We start from the raw sequence: 15554 nt of genomic DNA, 5'->3' as shown, positions 1-15554 counted from the left end.
TAATGTAACCGTTAAGACAACTTTGAGTTTGAAAATACAAATTATTGCACTTTTTTTTTTCCATAACAATTCTTGCACTTTATTTGGTCAGAAAAGAAAAGAGTAACTAATTAAGGTTTTGTTAAAGTTAGATGTTTAAATTTCGAACCTAAAAATGATTCAAACAAAGTGCAAAGATGTAAGAGGCTGCAGTGCATGGGTTTGTTGATTTCCTTTTGTATGTAAAAACCCAAACAAAGGAAAAAACGTCTCCTCAATAAAGGTGAGCATGATAGATCGAAAAATCGAGCCAATTTAGAAAAAAAAATTAATTGAAAATTTTTTTAAAAATTGATTGACTGACTTTTACTCTTCGACAATCAAGATTGGTTTGAACATTTACTAAACTAACCATAGTCGATAATTTGACCGAAAAACCAACTCCGACCAACCGATACTCACCCCTCCTTAGAACCCGAGCAGTTGCAGCTATGCCCAATGATATAATAAAAATAATAATAATAACGATAATAACAATAATGATTAAGTTAATTTATAAGTCTACATATTTTAAATTGAAAAATTCAAGATCGATATTAAAGAACCATCGATATATTTGATAAGTTGATTTTTTATAAATACTCATCAAACATAACATGAGGGTAAATCCATTCAATATTCGCTTTTTTTAGGTATAATTGGCATTTGTCATCTATTTAGTCCTATATAAAAGATACTAATAACAATACTAATAACTTTGTTTAAGAGTAAAAACAACTCAACTATTGATATTCACAGAAATATCTGCTAAAGTTAAATCTCGATATGAATATTCATATCCAACCGACATTAAAAAAGAGTTTGAATCCCTTGACATATTATTGATTTTTCTTTTAGCATCCAATAATTTTGTAAAATTTTAAAATAGTCTAATAATCTCTAAAGCTTTCAACTTCATATATATTGACCCAAGATCTATCTGCTGTTTTTTTATTTAATTTAAAAAAAAATCTATTTGCCACAAGTTTGAAATTTGTGGCTAATAAAACTTTCCTTTCAGTTACATTAGTTGCATTTAACCACTTAAAATTTTTTTAAAAAAAAAATACTTAAATTGAGATCGGTTCCTCTTCCACATCAACTATTTAATGAACACACGAAATAATAAAAAAAATAATGAATAAAGAAATATTGGTCGAAGTTGACTCATATTGATCTAATCAAGTAATGGAGGTCCACAATTCTAATCGATATAATCTTACATTAAGCGTATTAAATTATAGATCTATACCAAATGGGGCAAACATGCTTTAGTTTTAAGTCTTATCTGTTGTTACAAAGAATCTTCATTATATGGCAATTTGCAGGGGGCCAAACGGTCTTTGGCTTTATATTGGCCAAGCATTTCAGAAACTGTTCTGCAACGACATTGGTTCCCTGGCCGGATTACATCTCCATAAACAGCCATTTCAATTATGTCAAGCTCCTTATCTGCAAGCAAATATGCACTCCAAATACATAATATATAGATCGTAACGATGTAAGAGAAAGAGAGAAAGAAAACGCTCGAAGGGTTAACATCTTAACAACCATGAGATGGTCTAGTAGACACTAGCGCCCATGTGACGGGTTAAGCCAAATGAATTCAATTCATGGTGGACATCCACTTAAGATCTAAGAGGAGTATTAGTGTTTGATCGAGAAGTTTCTCCTCCATTCGCCTTTTAGTGAGAATGGCCGATTTCTTTGGGATGTTACAGAGGTGGAGAGAGACTCTAGTGATATTTGGTACTAGGTGAAGTTTCATATCTCTCTTTAGGCTTCAATTTTGAAGATCTTTTGTAATTACTCTTTGGACAATATTTTATTTAGTTGAACCCATTTTCTTTAATGAGGGGTTTCATGGGCTTGATTATTTTGTACACCCTTGTATTCTTTCAATTTTATTTCTCATGAAAGTAGTTTTTTCTAAAAGAAAAAAAAAAAAAAAAAAGAGAAATGTTCTAGGAGTTTCTTTGTAACCAAATGTGGTAAGATAAAGTGATTCTCGATTAGTTGAGATGCATGTAAGTTGGTGTCATTAAAACCCAAATACGGAAAAGGACAATGAACTATGAAGTAATCCATCTGTTCCTTGAAGAATTCCTACCCAAAACATTTTTCCAGTTTTAGGTATTGATCAAGATCCACAGAGCGTGCTCTATTCCAATTTAATTTCTCTTCATCATTTAATGATGAAAATTTCATAAGATGTTTGATATTGTACGTGGGTACACAACATGATTTGAATTCATAACCGCAAGGAGATGAGTTTTATAGTTCGAAGTTCTGAACAGCAATCTATGGAGATTCTTCATTCGTGTTTCAGATGTCCTAAAATACAAGCATTCGTTTGTTTCAAATTTTTAATCACAAACTACCACCAGCAATGACAGCTAATATGGAACGGGCCAGCGCATATTTCTAAAACAATTGAAACTTCACTTTCTAGCACTTTCCTGAAAATGTAATGATGTTTCTAGACCACTTCCCCCCCCCCAAATGTTACCAAGTACCGTCAAAAGCTCAACAAAAGCACGACAGCCAACCAAGTCTCATGAAACGGCCGAGTTTTTACTTTACAGAAATTACAAATTTTGAGCAAAAAAACCATATCATTACAAAACCTGATGAAAATATGGCCACATGGGGCAGCTAAGAGAGAAAGAAATTGATGCTAAAAGCTATATTCTACTGGGAGAGATTGCAATAACAAAACAACAGAAGAGTGTACTAATTGAGTATTCCACATGGATGTTGCATTCGTAGCTTTAAAGGGCGTGAATTTGTTAAGTTCTTGCGTTTGTATAGTATGGCAGAAAGGGTTTATGAAAATTAATAGGCAGTATAGAAGGTGAGTTTTATAAGTCTGGTTTTATGTAACTTGCTATAGGCAGCTCATAGATTACCAGCCAATAATTGGGGATATGAAAATTCAGATATCAAACATAGGTTCGTCATTTTATAGTATCGACTCTCGAGCCCTAACGAGTGTGAAAAGACTAAATAGAAGAGCACGATCTCCGAAATAAATAATTGGGGAAGGATGAAGAAATACCAGTAAACTTGATATCACATGAATAGCCTTTCAACTCAGACGTATCAACGTCGTTTCTGTTCGATTTGAATCTGTTTACTCTCGTCTGAAGAATCTGGCAATTATCTGCCGTGGATTCCCCGCCTGCAAACAATCGCCGACCGGATTTTATCACAATCAAAGCTAAACCCTAACTTTACATACATCCAGTCATCCACAACGAAAATGCAACAGCAGAATCAAAATTTTCTCGAATGGGAATCAGAAACCAGTCGTCGACTAATGGCGGCAGAGATGGAAATCACATTACCTTTGGAGTAAGGGACAATGTGATCGTACTCAAAGCAGAGGCAGCCCTGGCAGTTGCAGAAGCGCTTACAGACGACATTACCAGCGGCGTCCTTACGCCAACGCTCGGGATGTCGGCCAGGGACAACATCCGCCTTATCCCAACAAATGGCTTTCGCTTTTGTGTCGAAAAATCTTGGCCGTTCGTCCCCACTTCCGGAGCCACTGTGTCTATGTCCGCCGCGGGAACGAGTCGGTGACGGCGAACTGGAAGTAGCTTCCATCGGAGTCGGGACGCCGTCCAGCGGATCGGACTCGTATAAGACAGAAAGGGAAGAAACTGAAGACGTAAGATCATTTCGTGCTTGATAAATGGTCCTAAACGCTGGTCATTGCCCCTCGGCTCTTCTTCGACGAGTCCACGAACGGGTCGGCTCACGGCCCATGATTCGAATGGAAATTGGGGAAGGCCCGTTGAAAGTCCATTTTACTCCAATTGTGGCCCAGATATGACTCATGCGCGGGCTTAGACCCATGCGCAGGCTTACATAAAGGACTAGATATGACTCATGCGCAGGCTTACATTAAAGACTAGTTGCATCAATATAATTCAAGTGCAGAATAGTAAAATATATAGTATAAGAATAAAATAATTGTATATATTGAATAAAAAATAGTAAAAAACTAAAAATTCATGTCCAGCCACTTCCCGATTTTCTAAAATTGAAAATCATCACTGATAGCTTCTATCAATGATAGCTTTCAATTTGAGAAGTGTGTTATCAGTAGCTATTATTAATAGTTGTTGTCATTGATAACTTCCAATTTGAGAAGTTTGCTGTGAGTAGCTATCACTGATAGTTGCTATCGTTGATAGTTTTCAATTTGAGAAGTGTGCTATCTGTAGTTATCACTGATAGCTGCTATTAGTGATAGCTTTTCGATTTGAGAAGTGCGTTATCAGTTGCTATCACTGGTAGTTGCTATCGATGATGACTTTCAATTTGAGAAGTGTGTTACCGGTTGTTATCGCTGATAGTTACGAATAGTGATATTGATGTTGGGATTTATGCCCTAAATTTCACAGGGTCATGTTGTTTGAAATTGTATTATACAAACATTTATTTGTTTCACAAAATATGAAATATTTTATTTGACATTTAGTAGCATTAAACCCACAAACCAATAAACTGACATCTAAGGTTATCATTTGTAGTTTAAACATGTATGTGGAGACATACAGGTAGATTATATTTTAGTGATAGCTTAAATGGTCTACAGTAGATGGATAATGTTAGATACATTATCTTGGTGACACTACGAATACGACCCGCTTTATAGATGTTACAATTGTTGTAGAGTGCTACAAACGATCTGATCCTGATCATTCACGTGGATACATGTGAGTGAGGGTATTATATACAAAGGAGTTTGTATAAGACCGAACCACGAAATGACTAATCTCATTATATAACGTTATTCATAATAGAGACTTACATTTCACCAGGATGACCATATGTGACATGACCTGAATCCCGAGTGAGTTGTAAACTTCTTTATGTGAAGGTGGTCATTTGATTTGTATGGGTGAGAGTGGCCAAATCACCAACTCGATAAGCCTACCATTTCGGAGATTCGTCTAACTGAGGAGTTTGGAGCATATCTACACAAGATGGAATTCACTCATTCATCGACATTGAAGTAAGTAGATAAATTGCTTCCTTAAGGGTTTAAACTTGAACAATGTGGCGCCACGCCCTCTCCTGGCCCGAAAGGGGTTTAGTCATAGTTGGACTATGACTTATTGTTCATTAGAGGGATCAGTGGTACTTAAGGATTTATTGTTGGGGTTGATGCCCTAAATATCATAGGATTCTATCGTTTGTAAACCTCGTACGAACAAACTTGTAAGTTATTAATAATATTTGATATTGTATTCACTCTGTCTATGAAATATATGATATTTAAGTTGCACAAATCACAAACCAATAAACTAACATCCAAATTTATTATTGCAACTTAAACATGTATGTGGAGACATACAAGTGAATCATGTTTAAGTGATAACCTAAATGGTCAGTAGTATATGGATAAGACTGGGTACCTTATCCTGGTGACATTACGAGTATGACCCGCTTTGTAGATGTTACAAATGTTGTAAAGTACTACAAATGATCTGATTCTAATCATTCAAGTATTAGACATACGAGCAGGGATATTCTATACAAAATAGTTTGTATAAGACCAGACCACGAAATTTGTAGTCTCGTTATATAACTCGTTCATAATAGAGACTTTTATTTCACTAGAATGACTATAAGTAACATGACCTTAATCTTGAGTGAGTTGCAAACTCTTGCCTATGAGAGCGATCATTTGATTTGTATGGGTGAGAGTGGCCAAATCGCCGACTCAACAAGCCTACCATTTTGGGGATTCGTCTGATTGGGGACTTGGGAACTCAGTTACACAAGATGAAATTCACTTATTCCCCAAAGTAGAGGTAAGTAGATAAATTGCTCCTTTAAAGGCTGATTCCGGGTCTTGAACAATGCAGTGCCACACCCTCTTCTGGCCCGATAGAGGTTTAGTCATAGTGGGACTATGATCCATTTTAAACCTTAGATTAGTGTGACGAATGAATTTGAAGTGTTCAAATTCGGTTTTTGAAGCAAAACGGTAAATATATATGATATATTTAACCTAATGTTTAATTGTGAATTAAACATAAAAAAGAGAGAAAATGTGAGATATTTAAATAAGATTTAAATATAAAGATTATGAATAGGGATTCATATTCATTGGGATTATTGTTGGACTTAATATTAAATTAAATTGATTAAATTATTTAATTAATTATATAATATTAATTTATTTTTAAATTTGTTTATTATAATTAGTTTTGAAATTAAATGAAATTTGTCAAAATTGCATCAAAAGTCAAATTGTTAATTAGGTAAAAAGTGCAATGAAAGTCAAATTATTGACTTTGGACTTTGAGAGTCAAACTTTGATCATTGACCAAGTTAGTGGAAAGATCCAACAAATTCTGAGTGGGAAATGCCAACTTTTGTATTGCTAAGTGTTGTCTTCATTTGAATATACTTGTCCCACTAAATCCCACTTTGAGTTAGTGAATTTTTTAGATTCAAATTCTCATCAAACTGAAAGTTTCATGTTTTGCATGTAATGGTCTTTAAAAGGAAGAGTTTATGATTGTTAAGAAATCTTGGCCATAGTGGAAATTGATGAGATTATGTGATAATCTCATAACATTTTTTTCTCAAGGACTTGACATCTTTCTCTCCAAATTAGTCACTCACCGGATTTCACCATCCCGTTCTAAGGCCAGAGTATAAACGGGAAGACTCTCGTGGTGGCTACGAATCGTTCGTGAGGAGATTGGAGCTAATTTGGAGAAGATTCAAAGTCTACAAATGTTGTATTCTTTTTCTCCTTTTATTTGATTTAATTGCATGCCTATCTTTTGTAATTAACCTAATTATAGTACTTTAGATCCATTTTTCCTTCCACTGCGCATGTGTTCGTTCCATCATGGGTCTACAGGACAAGCCACATTTAGACTATGGAAAGTGGAATATTTTGTATTAGGTGTGTGTTATACCCTAGTTTATTACTTTGTCTAGTTGTATATTAGTATGACTTTTATATTGTACACCCCACTAGCTTTAGGTCAAGTGGGAGATTGTTGGGGTTGATGTCCCAAATCTCGTAAGGTTCTATAGTTTGTAATTGTATTGTACAAATATTTTATTTATTTAATAAAATATGAACTATTTTATTTGACATTTAGTAGCATTAAACTCATAAACCAATAAACTAATATCCAAGGTTATCATATGTAGCTTAAACATGTATGTAGAGACATATAGGTGGATCATATTTAAGTGATAACCTAAATGGTCTGTAGTAGATGGATAAGGCTGGATACCTTATCTTGGTGACACTACAAATACGACCCGCTTTATAGATGTTACAATTGTTGTAAAGTGTTACAAATGATCTGATTCTAATCATTCACGTGGAGACATATGATGGGGGTATTCTATTTCAAATGAGTTTGTATGAGACCATACCACGAAATGACTAGTCTCATTATATAACGCCGTACATAATAGAGACTTACATTTCACTAGGATTACCATAGACATGACCTGAATCCTGAGTGAGTTGTGAACTCCTGCTTATGAAGGTTGTTCTTTGATTTATATGGGTGAGAGTGGTCAGATCGCCGACTCAATAAGCCTACCATTTTGGGGACTCGTCTAGTTGGAGAGTTGGGAACATAGATACACAAGACAAAATTCACTTATTCCTCGTCATTGGGGTAAGTAGATAAATTGCTTACTTAAAGGCTGATTTTGAGACTTGAGCAATGTGGCACCACACCCTCGAATGATCTCTTACTGAAGAGTTCAATGAGCACGTTCAGATCGCTCCGATATCATAGTGACCGAAATACAACAATATACGTTTAACGCACAATTATGCAAACAAATCTTAATTAACGGCATGCTATGAACAAGAAAATAACAAGGGAATGATTTGCCATACCAGTTGAAGACAGTATTCACACTTTGGAACTCAACGTAGCGGAACCCTCCACTCGATCAACCAACGAATAACAGTAGCGTCGACTATAGCAGCACGAACACGAACTTCGAGAGGACGACACCACCAGAAAAAAGCCCCGAGTATTCTCGGAGTGAGAACACAAAGCATGGTATTTGGTGAATTCAGTAGAGGGAGGAAGCACGGATCGTGTAGGAGATAAGCAAGTGGCAGGGAAAAAGGCGCTATCGCATAGCATGATGCTTATCGTTTAGGAGAAGTTACACGATCGTATAGGTTTTACTGAACGATTGTTTAGGAAATGGTATACGATCATTTAGTAAAAACGACACACTATACGATGTTTAGAGAAGCTATCCGATCGTGTAGGAACAAGTGTGCGATCGTTTAGGCGCGAGATGGACAATCGTTTAGGCAGAGAGCGACTATCGTATAGGCTCTCGAAATTCTTAAGCGGTCGTTTTTCGATTCACCAGCGCGCTTCACTTTTTCTTTTCGGACGGACGATCAAAATGAAAACTATTTTCATTTTAATTCATCGGTTACAATAACCGACGCTGTCACACTAACCCACGTCCAAACGTGATTTTTGGGTTAATTATCATATAATTAACCAACTAAAATATTAATAAATATAGTCATATTATATTTTTATCCTATTGTTTGATATCACATATCTATTATAGTATTCTCTCCTCTACTTGATATAAATCATAATTATATCTAATTTCCTTCAAAATAGTGTATCTCATACATTTAGCCAATTATATCATATATAATTAACCAGTCCAATTATATCATATATAATCGAACTTCCTCTTGTCAATTTGAACATTTCAAATTAACCCAAACACTGGTTATCGACTTTATCCAAGCTACCAAGGGGACCTAATGGATCTGTGGCTCGAAGCTCCAACAGTCTGTGAATAGTTGACTAAACTCTTTAACCACGAGATCCACCATCCGTTAACTATCAGGCATTCCATTAAAGACCAACAACTGAACTCTTCTTACCACAGATATATTTCTGTGTCCATCGGATATAACCAATCATGAGTACAATGATCCCTCATAAATGCTCGTAAGTACAGCTGGGTCAAATTACCGTTTTTTCCTTGTAGTTACATCTCACTCCTTAAGTACCACTAATTCCTCTAATGAACAATACAACATAGTCCAACTATATGTGAACATTTCACAGGCCAAGAGAATAAGGTGTGTGGCGCCACATCATTCAAGCCCTAGAATCAACCCTTAAGGAGCTATCTATCTATTTACCCCTGCCTCGGGGAAAGATTGAATTTCATCTTGTGTAGTTAAGTTCCCAACTCCCAAATCAGACGAATCCCCAAAATGGTAATTTTGAATTGGCGACCCTGGCCACTTGCACCCATACAAATCAAATGACCGTCCTCAATGGTAGGAGTTTCGAACTCACTTAGGATTGAGGTCATGTTACCTATGGTCATCCTAGTGAAGTAAAGTCTCTATCATGAACGGTGTTATATATATGAGACGTTAACACTTCGTGGTCAGGTCTTATACAAACTCTTTATATAGGACGCCCCCGCTCGCTGTAATGGCATAAACTATGCAATGATGCAAGCAAGTTTCAAGTCCATGTCCCCGTTACCAATTCCCCGGCAGTGGCGCCATAAACTTGTAACGCAAAATTTGAATCTAAGCTACAAGTTCATGCCATAAACTTGTTGTCATAGATTTTATGCAATGATATGCGATACTACTTCTAGATATGCGTTATTAATGAATGTTCTTGTAGTATGTTGCGCGTTGTCACAAGTTTCCTTGCGTTGAAACCAAGTACAATTTCACTGCAAGTTTCTCGGTGTGATCCGAGGTCGAACACAAGGATTGTTTTAGGTTAATTGCATTATATTTGTGATATATGCGACCAGAGGTTTTTCAATTTATAAAAAGGTTGTTTGTACAAGTATTTAAAAATGCGATAAAGTAAAGGTAAGCGATAAAAATGCGATAATAAAGTAAATTACGGTAAAAGTAAATTACGATAAAATAAACCTAAGCTATGATGATACAAGATACAGGTTTCATGATACAAGATACTGAAGGTGAGACTGACTGTAAAGATTATACAAAGATCGTGTTATGTGGTGGCAAGTCTTATGTGTGAAACAGAAAGAGAAAATACAGTTAGTACAAACATCGCAAGTTCCTTAATTGCGTTAAATGCATAAGTACGGTTCCGCTTTTTCCTTGGCGTACACCTCTCGGTGATCGGCCGCGTTTCCCACATCTCTGTGGTGAAACAGGGACGAACATCAAGGTTGCTTCCATCTCTGGAAGTACTTATTGCTTTAGTTAACGCATTCTTCTAACATTCTCTTGACATATCAGAATGACATCTTCACTTCTGCTCTAACAGGAGAAGATGTCGTATAGCATGTTTTAGCTAAACATATTTGTTTCTTTAGCATATATTAAGTTACTTGTTTAATTCATATCAATCACCAAGGGATTAAGAAAACATCAAGGAGAAACTGATTTATGGAGGAACGAAAATAGAGAGATAAGTGGAAATGGAAATGATCGAGACATTCAATAATACTATTTAGCGTCTGATACATGGTTGTGAATGAAGAGATTAAAAAGATGAAATACAATTGATGAATAGAAGTTAGAAACAAATACAAATAAGCACCAATGCCTTTGCATAGATCTAAAATGGAGAATCGCTTGCCGGCATTGATGGAGTGAATGGAAGGATGAGCTTCCTTCTCAGGCTTGCTCAATCGATAGAAGAGATCTAAGTACAGAGCTTCTCGACGGGGATTTGGCAGAATTGCACTGAGACTTACCTCTCGGCCTTGTCTCTTTTCTTCCTGGATTTCCTCCGATCAGCACTCAGATCACCTCTCTTTTAATAGCCTCGTATCAATTATCCCCCGTATCAAGTATATCTTTCAGTGAATTCTTTAAGGGTATTTATAGGCTGAAGACTTTGACTCTCTGACTTGTGGTCCCCACTTTATTGTTATGGAACGTCCGAAAATGATGGAATAAATATTCCTTCTGCTATGCAATCAGTCCGTCGAATATGCACAACGGTTAGTTGTACACGTATCACAATCCTCCGCATTTGCGCTGCTCATTTGTATCTTTGATCGTGTGCCTGCATGTGGTATTGTTTTTATTACTGCATGCGGTTGAAGTTCAACTCTGGATCGATTGTCGCATTGCGTTGATCGTCTATTCATTCCTGACTAATGGACGCAATGTGACGTAGATGTGTTGATCTTTTTCTCTTGAGCCATGAGCGCATACAGTGGGTTGGTTTCCTGCAAAACATACTTGAAATATCATTTTCTACCATTTTAATGGTCTTAGTGGGTGTATTTGCGATAAATTGTAATTATTGTATTTCTTAGCTAATTTTCATACAATTGACGCAACTTTACTCTCTTTTGGCCGTAATATCTGAATAAGGCAATATAAATAACTTGTATTTCTACAAGTTATCACTCGCATGTCCCCAACACGAATGATCGGGATAGAGTTTCCCTCCTATATCCATATACTACAAACCATTTTGGTTATCACTCAAGACATGATCCACTTGTACGTCACCACATACATGTTTGAGTCACATACAGATAACTAGGATTTTATGTTTATTGGTTTGTGGTAAAGCAAATAAAACAAGTAACTGAGCAAAATACAAGATGTGAAGTAAATATCATATATTAACAACACAAGCATTCATACAAACTGTTTACAAACTACAGGACACGAGACTTTAGGGCATCAACCCTAACAATTTTCCACCTGTCCTAAAGCGAAGTAGGGTGTACAAAAAACTAGTACAAAACAATAAACTAGGGCATAAAAGCCCAATACAATAAAATCTTTCACTTGCCCTAGTCCAGCCGCGGACGATCCTGTAGACCCATGCTCTGTAGGTGACCCTCAAACACTGTAGCCGTGAGAGCCTTTGTAAACGGGTCACCAATTGCTCCGAAGCGATCTTCGTGACGATCACGTCCCCTCGATGCACTATCTCGCAGATTAGATGATACTTCCTCTCTATGTGTTTTTCGTGCCTGTGACTCATCGGCTCCTTGGAGTTTGCCACTACCCCTATTATTATCACGATGGAGGGTAATGGGCCTAGACATATGTGGAACAACTTCCAGTTCTGTCAAGAACTTCCTGAGTTAGACGGCCTCCTTAGCAGCTTTGCAAGCCGCTACGTACTCCGCCTCCATAGTGGAGTCGGCGATGCACCCCTACTTAGTGCTTCGCCACACTACAACTCCTTCGTTAAGAGTAAATACCGACCATGATGTGGACTTGCGAGAGTCCTTATCAGTCTGAAAGTCAAAATCCGTGTATCCGTTAAGGATCAAATCCCTATAACCATACACAAGCATGTAGTCCCTCGTTCTCTGAAGATACTTGAGGATGTTCTTCACTACGGTCCAGTGACCCTGGCCTGGGTTAGACTGATACCTACTGACTATGCTCACAACGTAGTAGATCTCTGGACGAGTACAGAGCATCACATACATCAAACTGCCAACGGTAGATGCATATGAGACCCTTCTCATCTCCTTAACCTCTTGAGGCATCTTAGGACACATGTCCTTAGACAAAGTGACTCCATGCTTGAATGGCAGTAGGCCCCTCTTGAAGTCTTGCATCGAGTACTTGAGCAACATCTTTCAATGTACGATACCTGAGATAGTGCTAACACTTTGTTCTTACGATCCTGAAAGATCTATGTACTTAGAACAAATTGGGCATATTCCAAATCTTTCATTTGGAATTGAGTTGCTAGTCAGTTCTTAACTGCAGACTTACATCATTCCCAATTGAAAAATAGGGCATCCAATTGAAAAATATAATTTCTTTAATTCTCTAATTTAAGTCCAAATGTGATGCGTAGGCCCATATTCCCAATTAATTCTCTAATGATATCCCAATTGTTTTAGTAAAATCTATAACATTATTAAAATTGACGAGATTTTGTTGGGATTTAGTCTCTGATTATTAGATAAGATTACAACTTTAATTTAAAATTCAGTGCTTGTTTTCTCTTCCCTAGTGGTTTATGAATCCCAGGTGACTTCATAGTTCGTCCGCGATCAACACAGCACTAAAGAAAATGATTTCTCCTTTTTTTTTTCCCCTAATATATATATATACACACGTACGTATTATATATATATATAATCAACAAAATGCTGATTTTTATTATAAAATTAATTTTTTTTAAAAAAAATCCCTTTTGCAGATAGTTTGCGTTGTCCACATTCCTATTTTGGATTGCAACCAACACAGTAATACAGTAGCAAAAAAAAAAAGCTTCTGCTGGTTTTTTTCCCCTTTAAATAATCAATTTTAATTTTATTTTAGGATTAGATATTTAATTTCGTGCTATAATCTCTAACCTCAAGTATTTGTTTAAAAATATATATATATATATATATACGCATCAAATCTACAAGTTTACTAATTTCTTGTGCAAATGTCAAAAGCTTATTTATTCAAAATCTTATCCAAACTAGCGATGATTCACTTATACTCTAGCTTTCCTCTAAATCATCTCTTAAGGTGATCATGGTCGGATTAGACTCTCCATCCTTTCAATGGTGTTTACATCTTTTTATTGCAAAAAGAGGTTATGAATTTAGATAGAGAAATCAAGACACTATTTTTTTTAAGCCTATATGAGATAATTCTAGAAATAATTTAACCGACAACAAAGTTCAAGCCAAAGTTTCGGTAGAATGTATGTATATTTTATTTTCTCTTTGACTTTGTTTTGTTTACCCTAATACCTTTCTTATTTAGTTAAAATAAATAAATAAAAAATTACGTATCCTTATTTTTTAATAGAGTGTGTATTTCCATATTCAAAAAAGATTTTTGCAGTTAAATTCAATGTAATTGTGTGGCTTCTTTTTTAATCGATTGTATTTACATTACTCAAATAAATATTTTAGCCGTCAAAGACATTTGTTTTTCAAGGAGAGATGATGTATATGATTTTGAAAGGTTGGGGAGGAATTAATAGTCTCTATGTATTCGTGTGGCTTTTTTTAATCCATTTTATTTACATGACTCAAATAAATATTTTAGTCCTTAAAATTATTTGCTATGGGATTTGAATAATATTTTGTAGTACAAGGTATTTACTTTTTAATGATAAATAATGTCTCCGATGTGTTTTGAAAGGTTGTAGGGAATTTAATAGCCACTTGTATTTTTTTTAGTTTGTTAAACTAGTATTAAATGTGTTTTCCTAGGTTTTAGGTCTCGGTAATTTAGATTTTATTACATATTGTTTTTAGTTTATGAGATTCATTTTTAAAATACACGTGATTTGATTGCAAGGGTAAATCTACAATAGATTTAGTCATTTAACCATTTTTATATATTAAAATAGTTTTGGTCATTTTTAAAAAAATATTGTTTTATCTTGGCCATTTATCCCACCGACCCAAAAATTTTCAATTTCAAAATAACCGGTTTGAATAAACATACCTTTTTATTAACAAGTTTAAATAAATATCTACAATCTTAACCCTTAATTTTAAACAATATTACAATTTTAGTTATCTACCAAGTTCACGCTTCAAATACCATAAAAAAATGTATCTCTTATAAATATACACATTGCTTTTGACCTTCACCACATGTTTAATGTGAAAATTGATTGTGACTAGTGGTTAACTCTAATCATTTCGACAGACTAATTATACTTGAAACTATTAACTAAAAGTCTAGTCGTGCCCAATCTAATTAGTTAAGTCATTATAGTACTGAACAAAACAAAATAATGTTAGAAGTTAAGTTAGAAGTGCCATGAAAGTTTTGTATTTCTCAACTCTTTTGGAGAAAATGTAATTTGTGTGTTTATTGGATTTTTTTTTTAATCAGAATTATCCCCTTTAATCGGTCGAGTTCCTTTTTTTAGTACGATTAGGATAGGGAGATTCGAAGCAGACGTCGTAGTTTTCTAGCACACTTATATGTCAATTAAGTTACGCTCGGTTTAGCATCCATCAAGTTTCTTTTTATATGAATGTAATTTTTTTCCTTTACATATATATGAAGATGAATGTATTATGAAGACTGAACAAAACAATTTGATTTTTGATTTAATCATTAGAAAAAAATAAATAAAAGCACTCAAACTTTCCTTATATTGTTGGCTCCCTACAATTCACTTTACATTTAAGGTCGGTAATAAGAAAAAATGGAAAAAATCACTACTATCTAAAGGGAGGAACCATGAGAAATAAACTTTTGATTTTACCTTTTGTCCACCATAAATTACGATTATAAATTTATTTTGTGTAATTTGACACCTGGATCATTGATTTTTTTAGTTAAAATTGCATCGTTCACGATTTTTTTAACGAGATTTAATAAAAAAAATAGTGTTTATTTGATTTTGTATCACAATTTTATCATTAACCATTTTTTTAAACAAAATTTTAGCATGGATTTGCTTTTCTAAAATCTAGTATTTTTTTCTAAAGTTTATCTTATCTTATTGGATTATTTTTTTTCTAAAATTCGTTTTTTTTTTGCCATTTTTATAAATTTTGAATTTGAGATTTAATGTCATACG

At 34.9% G+C, this 15554-nt stretch overlaps 1 protein-coding gene across 1 annotated transcript; it reads right to left on the bottom strand.

The window, feature by feature from the left end:
• Positions 1–1170: 1170 nt before the first annotated feature.
• LOC120070538 (HNH endonuclease domain-containing protein) lies at positions 1171–3718 on the bottom strand. Its single transcript, XM_039022325.2, has 3 exons — positions 3366–3718; positions 3077–3199; positions 1171–1470 (listed from the first exon to the last, which is right to left on the bottom strand). The coding sequence occupies exons 1-3, from the start codon at positions 3625–3627 to the stop codon at positions 1313–1315; spliced, it is 543 nt and encodes a 180-aa protein (XP_038878253.1). The 5' UTR covers positions 3628–3718; the 3' UTR covers positions 1171–1312.
• Between the last annotated feature and the right edge of the window lie 11836 nt (positions 3719–15554).

Source organism: Benincasa hispida, chromosome 2, assembly GCF_027475165.1.
Source record: "Benincasa hispida cultivar pf3 chromosome 2, pf3_genome.v1.1, whole genome shotgun sequence".
Taxonomy (NCBI): Eukaryota; Viridiplantae; Streptophyta; class Magnoliopsida; order Cucurbitales; family Cucurbitaceae; genus Benincasa; species Benincasa hispida.
Note: the sequence above shows the minus strand (reverse complement) of the source record. Positions and strands in the feature narration are given on the sequence as shown.

Bases quoted from the DNA above. Each gene is read 5' to 3' on its own strand.
- LOC120070538 (XM_039022325.2), bottom strand. From the start codon at position 3,627: ATGGAAGCTACTTCCAGTTCGCCGTCACCGACTCGTTCCCGCGGCGGA. The intron at 3,200-3,365 runs GTAATGTGATTT...GATTGTTTGCAG, and splicing joins CATTGTCCCTTACTCCAAAG to GCGGGGAATCCACGGCAGAT. The intron at 1,471-3,076 runs GTATTTCTTCAT...ATTTGCTTGCAG, and splicing joins ATGTGATATCAAGTTTACTG to ATAAGGAGCTTGACATAATT.